Consider the following 14,614-nt stretch of genomic DNA (forward strand, 5'->3'; position numbering starts at 1 on the left):
CTACACATGATTATAAATGTGTATATTGTCGGCATTTTAAGCAGCCACCGCACCCAGATGGTATTTTTATGCGACTCCTGACAACCCTGGTGAAAGCCATGCGTAGCGGCCCATTCAGCTGGCGTATCTTCTTCTTCCTGGACAGGCCGAGGCCAAAACAACCAATAAATAGTATCAATCACAAATGATCGCAAACGAGGAGGCCTCGGCTGCACCCAGCGGCACTCAGCTGGCCAAACTTGCAGCTGTCTGTGGCAGAGAAGGAACGTTCCTTCTCCTCAATCCGTAGATCTTTGGCTTAGCACAACAAATAATGATTCATGCGAGAAAAGTAGCGGCAGGAACAGGTTCCAAAGTTTGGCCAAACGTGACTGGGGAGAAAGGGTTGGCAGCCTGGAGACCTTGCAACCAGAGTTGGAACCCCTCTACCCGAACCGATTCGATGCGATCCTTTTGCGGCACATGTGCATGGCATTATGGTTCAATAGGTCAACGATGCGTTGAATGGCGACCGAGGACTCCGAGAATGGGAGGCCGTAAAAGAAAAGATCATTGCATGAAGAATTACGGTGAGGCACGTCAATCGTCAAAAGCGATCTACCAAACGAGCCGTGTAATAGACCTCCAGAACGAGGGTTCTCCTGGAGAGCAGGAGCAGGAGTAACTGGAACGTATTCCCAACTCCATAACCGATTGCGATCGCAGCAAATCAGAGAAAAGTTGTCTTAAGCGCGACTCGCGTCCGTTCTTCTCCAATATAAAATGAGAAATGTGAAATGAGGAGTGTGTGTGTGTGTGTGTGTATCTTGGGACCACCAAGGGGAATTTGGGGAGACCAGATCGACAGGCGGGAATGGGGTTCGGTTCGCAGTTTGTCAAAAAGATGTTGGCGTTTTGATAATTTGCTGCACAGCTTAGAAGCCTGTGTGTAGGATTTCCTGTTTTTCTGCGACCAAACTATTTTTTATATATATTTTTACCATTTTCCCCGCTTATTTTTTATAGCTTTTCTTTCACTCTTCTCGCGGAACCGCAACAAATCTGCGGCTGATTTAAATCTTTGCATTTACTCTTTGTTACCTTGCAGTTAGAGGCTTATGAGATATACACGTAGGGGTCTGCGAGTATGTCAGATTTTATTTGGAATTTTAGTAGGCTTGACTTGGACATTTCTGGCGTAAAATCTCTTAAGTGATTTCCTCGTTAGCTGTAGATCGTCTTGGATTAGGTAACTACAAGAAATGTAGTCTAAGTTAGACCAAAGTCTATACATGAATATATAATTACTTATTGACTCGAAGGATTATTTTTATAATTTGTTTTATTTTTGATAACTTGAATACCTCTACTCAACACTTTAAAAATTTCGAAAGAAAAGAAAACAATTGTCTGGTGTCTATAGTGCACTATCTCGAATCCAGCCCTTTGACCTTGTTTTCTACATTATCCCCAGAAGTGGCCATGATTTCAGAAATACTTTTAGCTATTTATAGACATCTCTTATGGGCCTTAATTGTTTCAATTGTAATTTTGGTCGGCTGCCGATAAGATCAACAAAGTGCTTTATTTTCGGCTGCACTTCGGCACGTGTTGCTATGTGTGTGCCAGACCAATAGTATCTGGTTCCAGATCAACTCCCCCACTGCAGGCACTTCTGGATTCGTTGAAAACACACCCTAACAATGCAGTCAGATACTGTGGGATCTTATGGGCGTATTTTGCATACGTAATTTCATTTCATGGTTGCCTAATTAAGTTTTCTGCCTTGTTCGCAGCAATTCAATGGAATAGAAATCACGAAAATGTTAATATCAGGCTTTTCATTATGCGACACTCGTCCGATTATGGGCCATAATTTAGAGCAAGTTTTTCGAATTTTTCCAGTATTTTGTTTTTTGACATTTTTATAGCTCACTTAGACGCAGCCTAACTAATTGGTGACAAAAAGGTTACGAAACCCGACGAGCCACATGTGAACCACTTTGGCGCAGTGATCGTTTTGCTTTTCAAAAATGCTTGGCACGTTTTCAAGACGATTTGCTATATTGGAAAAAGTAGCCGACCATCATAAGATCGATGAAGAGGAAGACGAAGAAAGGAAAGAAAAATGAATTTTCCCGCTGCTCTCTGCACACAGAATGCGGACACACGCAGTGGACTCGAAGTTGGACTTGAACCGGCTGCATTTTTTATTTATTTTTTTTTGCTCAGTGCAGCGGCAATTAAAATATTGGCAGTTGTGTTCATAGAGGGTAATAATAAGTTTTCTATGTTAGATTTCACATGCATAATGCTTATGGCCATCATTTGAAAGGCCCCCTGCGGTTGGATTTTGGCCAGAAACGAAAGGTTAACGCGACATGTTCATGTGACAATGTCAGGAAAAAAGCAAAAGAAAAAAAAACTGCTGTACGTCTCGAGTCCAGGCTGTCCAGTCTGAAGCGCATAAATAACTGCGTTTGTGACATGGAATGTTTGTTTCGACCAAGTGTAAAAGGCCCAGTCGTAGGCCAGATCTCACTGCCCGCCAGTCTGGCCATGTCTGGTGCGGATTGCCGGGATAGCCGGAGTATCTCAGCCAAACTGCTGCTGGTAGCAAGGTGCGGTGCCCATATGCAGACAACCCAAAAGCTATTTGTAGCTTGTAGCTCACTGGCTGATTATGGAAAAATTGCTAGATGTTTTCCTTGAGTCGCTTTCTTGTTAGAGGCTTTAACACCGAGTCGTCTTCAGACTCTTCATCTCGTGCTTTTCTTCATTGCATCACACAGACAAAGAAGCCGCTTTGATGAGTTCAGTGGGATGCAGTTGGATACATAATATTCTGTAGGTAGGGAATGGCATTTGGTTTAGATCACTGGGGATTATAAGAAGCCACGGCAAACGCAATCATCTTTGCCGAGCACAGGCTACAAACTGGGATCATCAGCCTAATTTAAGGAAACATTTTTGACTGGAATAGTCTCTTATATATACATCAACTTGTTTGCAGATAATTTGATTGTTTTGTGTTGCAAAAAGATATCATATTCTTTTTTATAAATCATAAACCAGTCTTATTCATCAGAAACTATTATAGACACTCATGCAAGTACTTTAGTGTTGACAACTAGTCGGCTACGCATTTTTTTGAGTCATTCAAGGACAAATTATAAAGTTTCATATTGATTTACATTGCATTCTTTAAGTTTCGCTGCAGGTTGAACAATGTTGGCTGATCTTAATCCTTAAACTACTTGTCTACAATATTTAGTAGCACTTCACATTTACATAAGTTCAACCATTCACTGCAACAAGTGTTGCTAAGCCTCAGATACATTCTGGCAGTCTTGCAACATGTTTAGAAGCAAGGTTTTTAAAGTATTCTCAAACATTGGAAACCCAAATGAGGATCCTAAAATATTAAGGTATTCTTTTACTGTGACTCTACAAAAAAAAAAACAAAGCTATAGTTAAAATCAAGAAAACTGCTGCTAACAGGTGAAAGATCCAGAGCTCCGAAGAGTACAGCTGGCTAAGAGAATTAAAAGGGAGTATGTGTGGCGAAGAGAATGTAAAGCGCACGAAGACCGTTCGTGTTTCTCAACCGAGCGCCAAGAAAAGACCCCAACATCGCGGTGGAAACTCGAAAAGTCGAATCAGTTGCAATGGGACGACGCGCGCGTTTGGATTCACGGAAATCGGCGGCGATCGCGATCGTGGGAAATTGTTAAAGCCCGGAAAGCCCAGGGACTGCAGAAGTAGATCCAAAGAACAGACTTTTTTCTTTGTATTTCATATTTCGTATTTTATCCGATTTTTTGTGTGTGCTGTGCACTTCTGCGGAAATGGCAAAGAGCAGAAAAATCGATTCAGCAGTAAAATGTTGACATTGATTTTCGTGAATTTCGATTGATTTCCACCGGTTCGCGGACACCGCGCACGTTCGGAAAATCGATCCAGACCAGCAGCAACAACAACAAAACTGGGAGTTGGCTGTGAGCGATTGGACGGATTGATTGCTTGATTGATCTATTTTTGCACTTGATTTGCGACGCACGCGCCGTAAACGCGACGTGACTGGCGCTTCACTTCACCTGAAGTTGAAGTTGGACTCCGTGTGCCCCACCTCGTCCACCTCTTTTTGTGGCCCCTTTCGGAGCCAACCGATTCGCCTTTTGTCGGGGGCAATTATGTTGATTTGTGCACCGCATCGTCGATTTCCCAATGTTGATAACGAAAAATTTGCAATGCAAAGAATGAAAATTGATTTGATGAGCGCGCATCCTGGCGCGATATCGTCTAATCGCGACACGCCCACTATTTGATTATAGATAATAATGTGTGTGTGGTTATAGTAAAGGTGATCATTAAACAAAGAAGTGAAAAAAGAAATTATCAAGTGCCAATGCAACGTATATAGAATGTGAAAAAACCGAAAATATAGGTGAATAATATTATTATATGGTGTTGCAATATTTTGTGTTAAAAAGAAGAGCCCATTGATAGGTTGTTGCAAAAAGATATGCATCTTATGAAAAAGAAATAGGAAGATTTTTTAATATTGTAGACATATTTTACATATCCTGGCCATATTAAACATTTATCAGCTTAGTTTAGTAAATGGTAAAACGATTCATTTTCAATCTTTTCAAGAAAGTCCCATAGAAATTGGTTAGTGTTTCAGTATTATAGGGCCTAGTTTGAAGGTTTACGATTTGATGTTGCCCAAGGCTTCATCTCGTTATACTAAACGCCTCTTCGCTTTCGGATTTACATATGTAATAACCGTCTTAGTTTAATAACTAGCCTGGCTAAAGAGACACCTCCACTGGTTAGATGGCAGTGGAAGCCTCTTAATTAGAAGTACCAAATCAGTGAGTGGAGCGCTAATAGCCGAAATGATTACGCAAAGCCACAAAGACCCATAACTCATTAGCTGACGCCCCAGAGGTCCGAAAAATACAGATTCGTTTGGCGGACCAGCCGCTGGTCTTGCAAGTGATGATTGGACTGGGACATCATGATGATTAATGGGATGCAGCGCTGAGAGCAGTGAGCAGATTTATGGATGAGCAGCGTGGACTTTCTTGTTTCTGGTTCTGGGAATGCTAATAGAGTTGCAACCTGGGGCGCACTCATTTTGGACCCCTTTATTTCTATCTGCTCGGCACATTCTCCCCCACGCCCCGGAAACACTCACAGTAGTTGCTTTTTGTCTAAGAAACTCCGTTTGTTTGCCAAGCCGTAGATAACGTTTACAATACGCTTTTCCCTCTTGAGATGAGTTTTTCCATCAGCAGTCGACATGCGCTTCACACTCAAAGGCAGTTGGAGCATGTTTGCTTAATGATAAATGTGGAATGTTGCTTTTTAAACATGGGCAAGCCCTCCACGATGTCACATTCAAATGATTCTAGGCTACGATTGCAAAACGAAGGCACAGTTTTACTTACAATCGCTTTTGTGACTCAGCGAATGGGCGCGTGTTGCCAAAACGCTGAAACAGGGAACCCAGAGGGAGCCATAATCAAAAGGCGGTAATCCAATTAAACGGCTCCGCGTCCCAAGACCGGCTGACCCAATTAGACCCGCTCCTCGATCGATCTGGAGGATCATCGTCGGCGTAGTCGTCGTCGTCATCGCTTCGCATCGCATTGAACTTGAAAGCGGCGGCGCCTGGCCATTGTTTTCCTACTCTCAGTCAAGAGACTCGGCAAAAACAAGTTCTTACTCCCTTAATAAAAGATCGCATCGGGTTCGATCTAACGGCCGCCCTGCGAGACTCTTGTTCGGCGTTTCAAATTGTAGATCAAAGATCAAGCAAAAAACCAGAGAGAGAAACCACAAACAAAAATGCTTAAATTGGCATGCCAATCGTAAAGAAAGGCCTGCGGGAAATCGAAGTTTGGGTACCCTATGATTTCAATCCAGAGATGAGAACAATCATAAATGTGATCATGAGTCTTCTGATGATCATTTATGCAGAGATGTACGATCAATTGATGACACGCTGGGTAGTCGTCCTAACTTTTCATCTGTATTTCTATGAGTACTAAAATGTATTTATTTTGGTAAATTTTTATTTTCTAAAGGTTTTTTGATATAGGTTCTTGGCTTCCTTTTGTTCTTCTTCAAGATATTCGATGATCATATCGCACTCGAATCGATCAGAGGACCTCCCACAAAAACTGAGGCAGGCACATAAATCTTAATTGCTGTTCACTTTGGGTTATCTTATCTCTGACACGCACATTGTTTTTGTCCCACTCGAAGATCAACTTGTGATCTTATAAAAAACTGCGCATTTGGCACATTTAGATTCCAGTTTCAATTGTTTACTCAAGTGCGACCAGTTTGAAAGTTAGCATCTGGTGGTCAGTCAGTTGGGACAAGTGCAATCGAGCTGCACAAGTGCCGTGGCATATTGACTGGGTCAGTCAGTCCGTGATATGCATATGAGTGCCACTTTCTATACTCCATGGGAAGAGTGCCATGGCCCACGACGATGCACAAGATTAATCAGTTGGCTAACACACACAAACACACACACATAGGGCCTCTCGGAGGCGGGGGCCACGATCATTGATTGTTATCGAGAGGGGCATAAACTGACACAAAGTCAAAGTCAAAGTTAAACAATGCAAGCAGCTTGAACTCTCGACCAGACGAACTTGGCCATCTAATCCAGCCAGTCTGCCAATTCCCGTAGTCACAAAGGCCAACTCACCCCTCCGATCATGCTGTGTGCGATCTTAACAATCAAGATCAATATCATGCATTTACAATGTACAAATATTGCCTTCTCTGGGGATTCGTCTGGTGGAAGACTTCTAAACGCTGCCTAAGGTAAAAATGGCTAAGACAAGTCGATGCAAATACGTCTTCGTCGCAATGAAACTGAAATACTCTAGATAAACTAGGAATACTTGGTTGGGTATTAAAAAAACATGTCTTTTGGCAAATAATACGGCATATTTCAAGTTTAATTATAACTTTGAACTGCCAGAATAAGTAAATGTTTGAATAGTAACTCTTGACAAAGTTTCACCACTCCTTCCTTCAGAGTATGCCATAGATTATGTACAAACAATCGATTGCGTTAAAGGGGAAGGAGAATGTTAAACAAATTAGCCTGAACCTAGGAACCGGGCCAAGAGGAATGTGGATGAAGCAGTCATTGGCTGGCCGGAAAATGCTATAATTATGCAATTCCTCAAAGGCGCTGACGGTGGTCCCCGGCATCCCAGGCCCGTCACCCCAACTGCCTGTTTCTATACCCACTCCCCTGGGTTTGGTTGCTCCAGCTCAGACATATAATCTGCAAACGATTCGCGTTTTGGGGGCCTCAGAAATTATTGACTAGCCGTCATGGGTTGAGGCCTTCAAGTAAATTGCCGTAAATCTTTATTTGTGCAGCTACTTAAAGACCATGTCCCGTCCCCCGGAGAGATCTCAAATACACGTACATACATATATAGCAGGAGTCGGGCCTTAGGCCGGGGTTAACAAGCCGGCAGCGATTAAGTCATTTCTTATGTCGGTTCATTATTTCTATTTTCCTTCTTTTTTTTTGCATCCATTGCATGCGTAGCTACTGGGCTTGTCTACCTCCCAGTTTCGCTCCTCTCGGCCAAATGCATTGCAATTTTTCTTGGTCTAAGCCCAAAATTTAGCGTTACGTGAGTGTTGGAAACTCGTTTCGCCCCGTCGATTGCCAACTTGCAACTTTGTTAGTGAAACATTTCGTTGCTTTGCGCATTTATCTTGACAATGAGCGCCTGGAAAGTGTCACTCGATTCGGCTCCTTCGAATCTGCTCTAATTAGACGTGACAATTCTACGTAATTAGGCGTCTTAACACTCGACTGATTTTCTGGAGGGCAAAACAAGAAGGCAGAAGCGAGTATCCGATTTCTACACTCGAATGATTTGGGTTTTTAGGAATATTTGATAATGGGCAGTGACAGTTTTGCTTCTGTGTTGTATTCACTGGGTGTCTGGACTTCAGAAGCTGAAATTCTCCACAAACGAACATTTTAAGATAAATGTTTACTTTCTACATATTCAATTTTACATTCTTTTCTACATGGACTCACAGCTTTCATATTTCCTGCATTAATTCTCACTTTTGGTTAGCAGTAGAACGACTTCCGCTATCTTTTCCAAGCCATTAAACAGCTTGCAACATTGTTTTTATCCAGGCACTCACAACTTTATTAAATGTTGCCCACTCAAGGAATCGTTTGAACACTTTGCACATGTCCAAGTGTTCACAATTCACATTTAACACCACAAGAGCCGCCGACGGGGAAACTCATCATTTAACACCTTCATCTTTCGACTCCAGAAACGAAGCCAACGGAGAGTGGAAAAGTGCCATGGAGTATTTGAATATTTTCCAGAGCTCGGCCACTGGAGCAACCACCCGCTGACCCGTTTGATCAGTCTCTCAACTGGACATGGCCACATGTTGATTCGCAGATGGCAGTGGTTTTCGCTTCCTTTGGTGTTTCAATCTTTATTGCATAATTGCAATTGAATTGTTTATCGAGTTTCCATTTCGTTTTTCACCCCGTAAATTGGAAAATGTGTTAATGACTCAATGTAGAGCGCCGTAGGCTGCCAGATCAGCAAACATATTTGCTTCATGTTCCCTCATAAACTAGCCATTCGAAATATTTATTTTTGTTTCACTTTTATATCGGCAAAATGAGGAAGCTATTATCTAGTTGGGCTTGTTGTTGATCAGCTGTTTATTTCTTTTTGACTACATGGATTGTGAAATGCTTCAGCACTTTCATATATGCAGCGTCACACAGCAGGTGATTGGAGAAAGGTTGCCCATAACTCAAAATTGGGTCATAGAAATGGGGCTAATATTTATTGTTCATGCAATGAGGAAGTTCTGGATCAATATCAATTAATATCCATTAATCGATAATATCGATGAAATATTGTAGGAAACTCACAAGGAATCTTTAGATAGTTTTCGTATTGTTTTCAGAATAACTTTAAAATTTCATTCTCAACTTTCTTTTTGTGTGTTTACCCACCCATTTCGATTTATTCTGCTTATCCTGACCAAGTACTAACCCATGTCAGAAAATATTGTAGTCTTTCAGTGGGACAGACAACTCGAACCATTCGAAAAAAAAAAACTGGTCGTGGTCCGGCCGTCAGATTCAATTAGCTCCAATTTGAGAAATAATTATATACGCACAGAGTTCTGACATTTTTGGAAACATTTTACATTAATTTGGCACTAAACTGTCAGATGTGGAATGCCATGGCACTCAAATTTACGCCGAAAGGTAAACGGCCCAGGTACTCGTAAAACGGTCAGAGAGTCGAAACTTTTGAACAAGTTTTCTTCAAATTTAATTGTAATGTGAGAAATTTAAATTAGGTAGCCAAGAGGATGCTCAAAAAAAATGGGCAGCAACACAAAGCCGAAAAACAAATAAAAAGCCCAGACTCTGACAATGACTAAGAAACCTCAAAAAGCGGAAGATGCCCAAAGAAAACAAAAATTATGAAAAAATGTAGCTCTTTTTCAGTGGGGTTTGTTCAGGAGAGTAGAAAAAAAGATCAAATAACTGAAAGCCGCCAAATTTCAAAGGAAAACAAAAACTTGTTCACTTATTTCAAATTTTGTTGCCTTTTCAACTAATTTTCCACTTGTGGATATATAAAGTTGAGGTGCTTTCGGCTTGGGTTCAATTTATGGATTGTCCATTTCGCTATTTGTCAGTCGATATTTGATTATTTACGATCCGCTATTCATCAGTGGATTTCAGTTTGCGTCATTTGCCTTCTGAGTTGCCTTTTTATAGATCAACAATACCAAACAAAATCGCCAGGCATTTTGTTGTTCACAGCTTAGCCTTTTTTATATTTAGCTCTGAAAATTTATTACATCACGATCTTAAATTTGTTTCCTCTACTTCAATACATCTGTGGGTTCATGAGTTCCTCGATTCGTTTGTAGTTTTTTCTACTCGTGTGTGTACGTTCTGAATGCGAATTTGTTTGCAGCTGGGTTTCCTGGAAAATATTTATTTCATCTAGCGGATGCTTCAGTTCCCCTTGCAGAATTATAGAGTTCTCTTCCCACTGCGATCCCTTTTATAATGAAGTTTTCAAGTAGAAGTTTATGGGATTTACCCAACAAATTTATGTCGTTTTTTTGGCCATATTTTTGTTTGGCTCAATGCGTTCGAATTTATCGATTATTTTGCATCAGTTTCACGCAACCCATTTTGCATAAAACTTCCACAGAGTTTGGGTCTAAAAGCTCGAGCTGTTTACTTTTATATATGTGCCTTACTTGATCTACACTCCCTCGACTTTGTAAGCAAATAAACATACAAATTGTAACACATTTGTTTGGAGTCTATGCTATTTTTGTTTGTCTTCACTAATTAGCTTGCAGACCTCACATAAAAACGCCTGTGGATGAACTGTAACTGTGAATTTATATTTGTTTATTTACTTATTGTCAAATGTTGTTTCTTTTAAAATAGGCATTTATCGCCAGCTGATAAATTAGCTTTTGCAACGTATCTGAAAAGTTTATAGGAAGTTTTTGGGGGAGTAAAATTACAATTTGTTAACTGATGCAAGTTTTAATTAGGAACTAGAAACTTAATGTAATAGTAAATTCTTTCCAAAATATTGCAACATCTTCTCAAAAAGGGAATGAAGAATCTTCTAACATATATATAAAAATTGTTTCGAACTGTGTCAAACCACAAACGAAATGGAACAGATAAGCTAATAAGCTAAACTCATTGAAAATGATTAAATACTAATTTGGAAAAATCGCTCAAGCTCTCGACCAAACAAAAGAAAATGTCAGCGTCTGACAAACGAACTGTCAAAATGTCAGACGCGTCAATAAAGCCACGAAAATTAAAAAAACATCTGCGGGCAGCAGTAAAGCCTCGTGGCATGATGACAAAATGCCTGCTGCTGCACCTATGCGTCTATCTAGTCTGCATAACGCAAACGCTGCAACTGCAGCAACGGCAACAGCAGCAGCAGCAACACCGACAGCAGCAACATGGCCAGCCCGAGGGCAACATGCTGCAGCAACATCACCGAACCAGTGTAAATAGCAGTGTAAATATCAATATAAGCAGGCAATTCAATGAAATTATCCAAACGGCAACGGCCAGTGCATCGGCCAGCGGTACGGGATCGTCATCGGGAGCGGTAACATTCGCATCGGTTACGGCAGCAACAACAATAACGCCAGGACGTCGAAAACTGCGACGCAAGTTTCAGGGGCAACAAAATCGTAATTCCACCTTGGGCAGGAGGCGAAAACTGCGTTTGCATCCGTATCATCGGCGGAATGCAACACATGCCACACGCACCACAACAGTGGCAAGTGTCTCTGCCACGGCAACAACGCTGCTACCAAAGATGGCCCACAAACAGCCCTTTAACTATCACACCCACCTGCACTCGAGCTTCCAGCAGCAGCAGCAGCAACATGTTGCCGGTGGCCAAGTTACCCAGCAGCAGCAGCAGCAACAAGTGCATGTTGTCGCCGTAACACCGCGCCCGCAACAGCGGCAACAACAGCCCGGATTTGCCATAGTACCTGCAACATACTATCACCACCAGCAGCAGCAGCAGCAACGAACACTGTTGGGCAATCTCACCCAGCAGCAGCAACAGCAGCAACATCTACTCATCCAGCCTGGCCAAAACATTTTGGTCTACAGTAATCTGGGACCCATACCGCCCTGTCCGCCGGGCCTGCTTTCCGGATCGGGAATGCCGGTCTATACGCAACAGCAGCACTTTATACCGCTGCGATCCACGACGACCCCGCGCCCCAGGCAACGTGGTAAGCAAATCCTCTCGAGCGTTACGAGCGTTTCCTCCTTGGCCATTTAATTGTCGTCACTCCTGGGAGAGGGTGGAGGGGGAGAGGGGTCGATGCGCCGCCAAAAGGTGTTAATTACGCTAATAAAAACTGCATTCACAGCAGTTTATGGCATTTAATGTGGTTAAATGGATGCCAAGTCCGCGACTGGCGCCTTCATCGCCTTGTCCAAGTCGTGGTCCAATAATTACCCCCAGCGGCGATGCGCATAGAAAGCCAGCCTAATTGGTCAAAGCAATTGACTTCGATTTTGGTGAGCTGCAGCGGGATTTGAAAGGTGTCAGCGGGAATTGCTGCGAAGCCATAAGGATGCGGTACCAGTTTTTATGAATCCATGACCAAGGGAATACCGTGATCAAGTTATTTCAAAACATTTATGACTAGCAATAAAGTTGGCCAGGTTTATTTGAGGAGTTTTTAGCTTTTGTCAAATGCGAATATAAATTGTTTATTGATTTTTCCCATTAATTTTTCATCACTTGCCATCAACGGCTACTTAGTCTGATACGCAACCATTAATGAATTCCATTAAGAAAATACAATCAACGACTTGTCGAACATTTGCTCTTATCATTTCCAAGTGTCAATCTTTCAAATGTATACACAAATATTTTGATTACAAGTTGTTTTTCACAGTTGTCTGTTGTTAATGGTCAAGTATGAGGCAAGTTTGTGCCACGAATCAGTTGACAGGCTCTCTAGCAAATGAATATATGAAGTAGTTAGGGGAAAATTCGTTTTAAAACTCGTTCAAAAAATATATTTTACGAACGCAGCTGGCTGGAAAATGGCGATGAAAAATCAATTGAGAAAATCTATGACCTGCCGGACCGCATTAATTTTTTTAAACGGCTTCCGCAATTTATTGATTTTCTTTTATTTTCGCTTATGTAATGGAATCACTCAACAAATTGGCAAGCAAATCAAATCGCACACACTTTAAAATGTATACAAATTTTAAGTTGATGTGGAAAAATGTTGAGCAAAAAATATAGATGGTGGTGGACACACATTTGGCGCCTGCCCGTTTGGCTTGGCGTTCAATTAGCATTTCGGAGAGGAGCTCCTTGGCGTCCCAGATCCCGGCCGACATGGCCCCAAACCAGCACGAATATGGCATTATGTGTATCGAACCGGAGAAACACACACTACACTACACTGCAGCCAGTTGTGGCCGCCTTTAGGCCATTTTTGGTTATTGGTGTGTAAAGTGGCGCCCAGCAGGAGGCTCTGATGACATTCTCTCCGCTTTTTGATCGGATGCCAATCGTGGTGGTGCCGGGATGCCCAAACGAACTATGCAAATTTGCGACTTGCTTGTGAACCGAGAGTTCATCAATTATTCCACACAGTTATGAGTGATTTATTCGATTTCGAATGCCATGAAATTGATGCAGATTAATCAATCAACTGGTATTATTGCTCAAACGAATTGCATATTTATAATGTTTATGCCATTCTGCTTTGGGTATTTTTTATTATGTTAAACTCTGCCTTCAAGTTACTTAGCTTAAACATTAAGAAAGTGAAAAGCTTAGTCAGTTTAAAAATGTACTTAAATGTGCCATAAAACAAGAAATGGTAAACTCCAATGACCCACATTGGTATTTTCCGGTCAGAGATTTTCAACACTGCCACCCAGACTTTTCCCGCCTAGAAGAGAATGAAAACCGCATCAGAATCTCACACAGTCATTAACATAAAGCCATGTGCAGACGACAAGCATAAAAACGAAACAAAAATCAACTGGCTGGTTAGCAGCAGCAAATATTGACATTTCCAGTGTCTTAGATCTTCTAGCGCGACTCCAAATACAGAAATGCTGGGATGAGGACTGAGGGACAGAGGCTGAAAGCCACGAGAAACACCTACGTACATACATTATGGCCATTCTTATGGGAGTAGAGCCAGCTCTGGCCTGGCCAAGTCAAATCTTACCGCACACAACATGTCGCGGGCAAAACGGCGATTTTTTAATTACAATGAAACGTGCCACACAAAACAAACAAACAATGCGCTCGCTAATTGCACATAAAGTCCAAAATCACAGAAAACCACCAAAAAACAAAAAACGAAGGCATAAACTGAAAACAGGAAAAAACAAAGCCAAAATGAAGGGGTGGCCAAGGGAAAGGCGGTTAGTTTCGGCCAGAAATACTGTAACAAAACTTGTTAGCGAAGCAAATGGACGGATAAACAAACAAACCAACAAACAAACAAGCAAATGAGCCGAATGACAAATGCAAGTGTCAATCTTGTCGACTCAGACGCAATTTCAGTTCGACATTAAGCTGCATTTTCCTAAAAAAAAAAAAGATAAAAACTGAAGGGCCTACGGCAGTCGAATTTGTTGAAATTTATGGATTAAAGTTCAGTTGGTCGAGGGCCATTTGTCTGTGTGTGGTGCCTGAACTTTGTGTTGAGAAATCTCCGATGGGAAATCATTATATTTACTTTATTTTACAATATCTCAAACTAAAATGGTACACAGGAAAAAGATAAATTGCAAAAATATCTGCCACCCACATAGAAAAAAATCCCACAAAATACATTAAAAACTTAAATGGCAAAAAGCCAAGTTCAACAGCCTCAAACAAAAATACTACCAATTTTATCTCACAACATTTAGCCACGTTTTTGAGTAGCCAGCTTCTGGGTGTTTGGAAACATTATAGCGAAATATTACAGCAGTTTTCAGACATTTTTCTCTTAGCCGATTGCGCGCCTGATAGTATTT

The 14,614-nt window shown here is 41.5% G+C and overlaps 1 protein-coding gene across 3 annotated transcripts in view; it reads left to right on the forward strand.

The window, feature by feature from the left end:
• LOC6611259 (laminin subunit alpha-1) overlaps positions 1-14,614 on the forward strand; it is a 66,799-nt gene that overhangs the window by 35,709 nt on the left and 16,476 nt on the right. The window contains exon 1 of one of the 3 annotated variants that reach the window (XM_032716289.1): positions 10,729-11,838. The exons of the other annotated variants lie outside the window; for them this stretch is intronic. Within the exon in view, the coding sequence (XP_032572180.1) occupies positions 10,833-11,838 (1,006 nt within the window). The 5' untranslated portion in view covers positions 10,729-10,832. Of the gene's footprint in view, positions 1-10,728; positions 11,839-14,614 lie in introns of those variants that run through there. 3 annotated transcript variants of the gene reach the window in all.

The sequence above is a fragment of the Drosophila sechellia genome, chromosome 2L, assembly GCF_004382195.2.
Source record: "Drosophila sechellia strain sech25 chromosome 2L, ASM438219v1, whole genome shotgun sequence".
Lineage (NCBI taxonomy): Eukaryota > Metazoa > Arthropoda > Insecta > Diptera > Drosophilidae > Drosophila > Drosophila sechellia.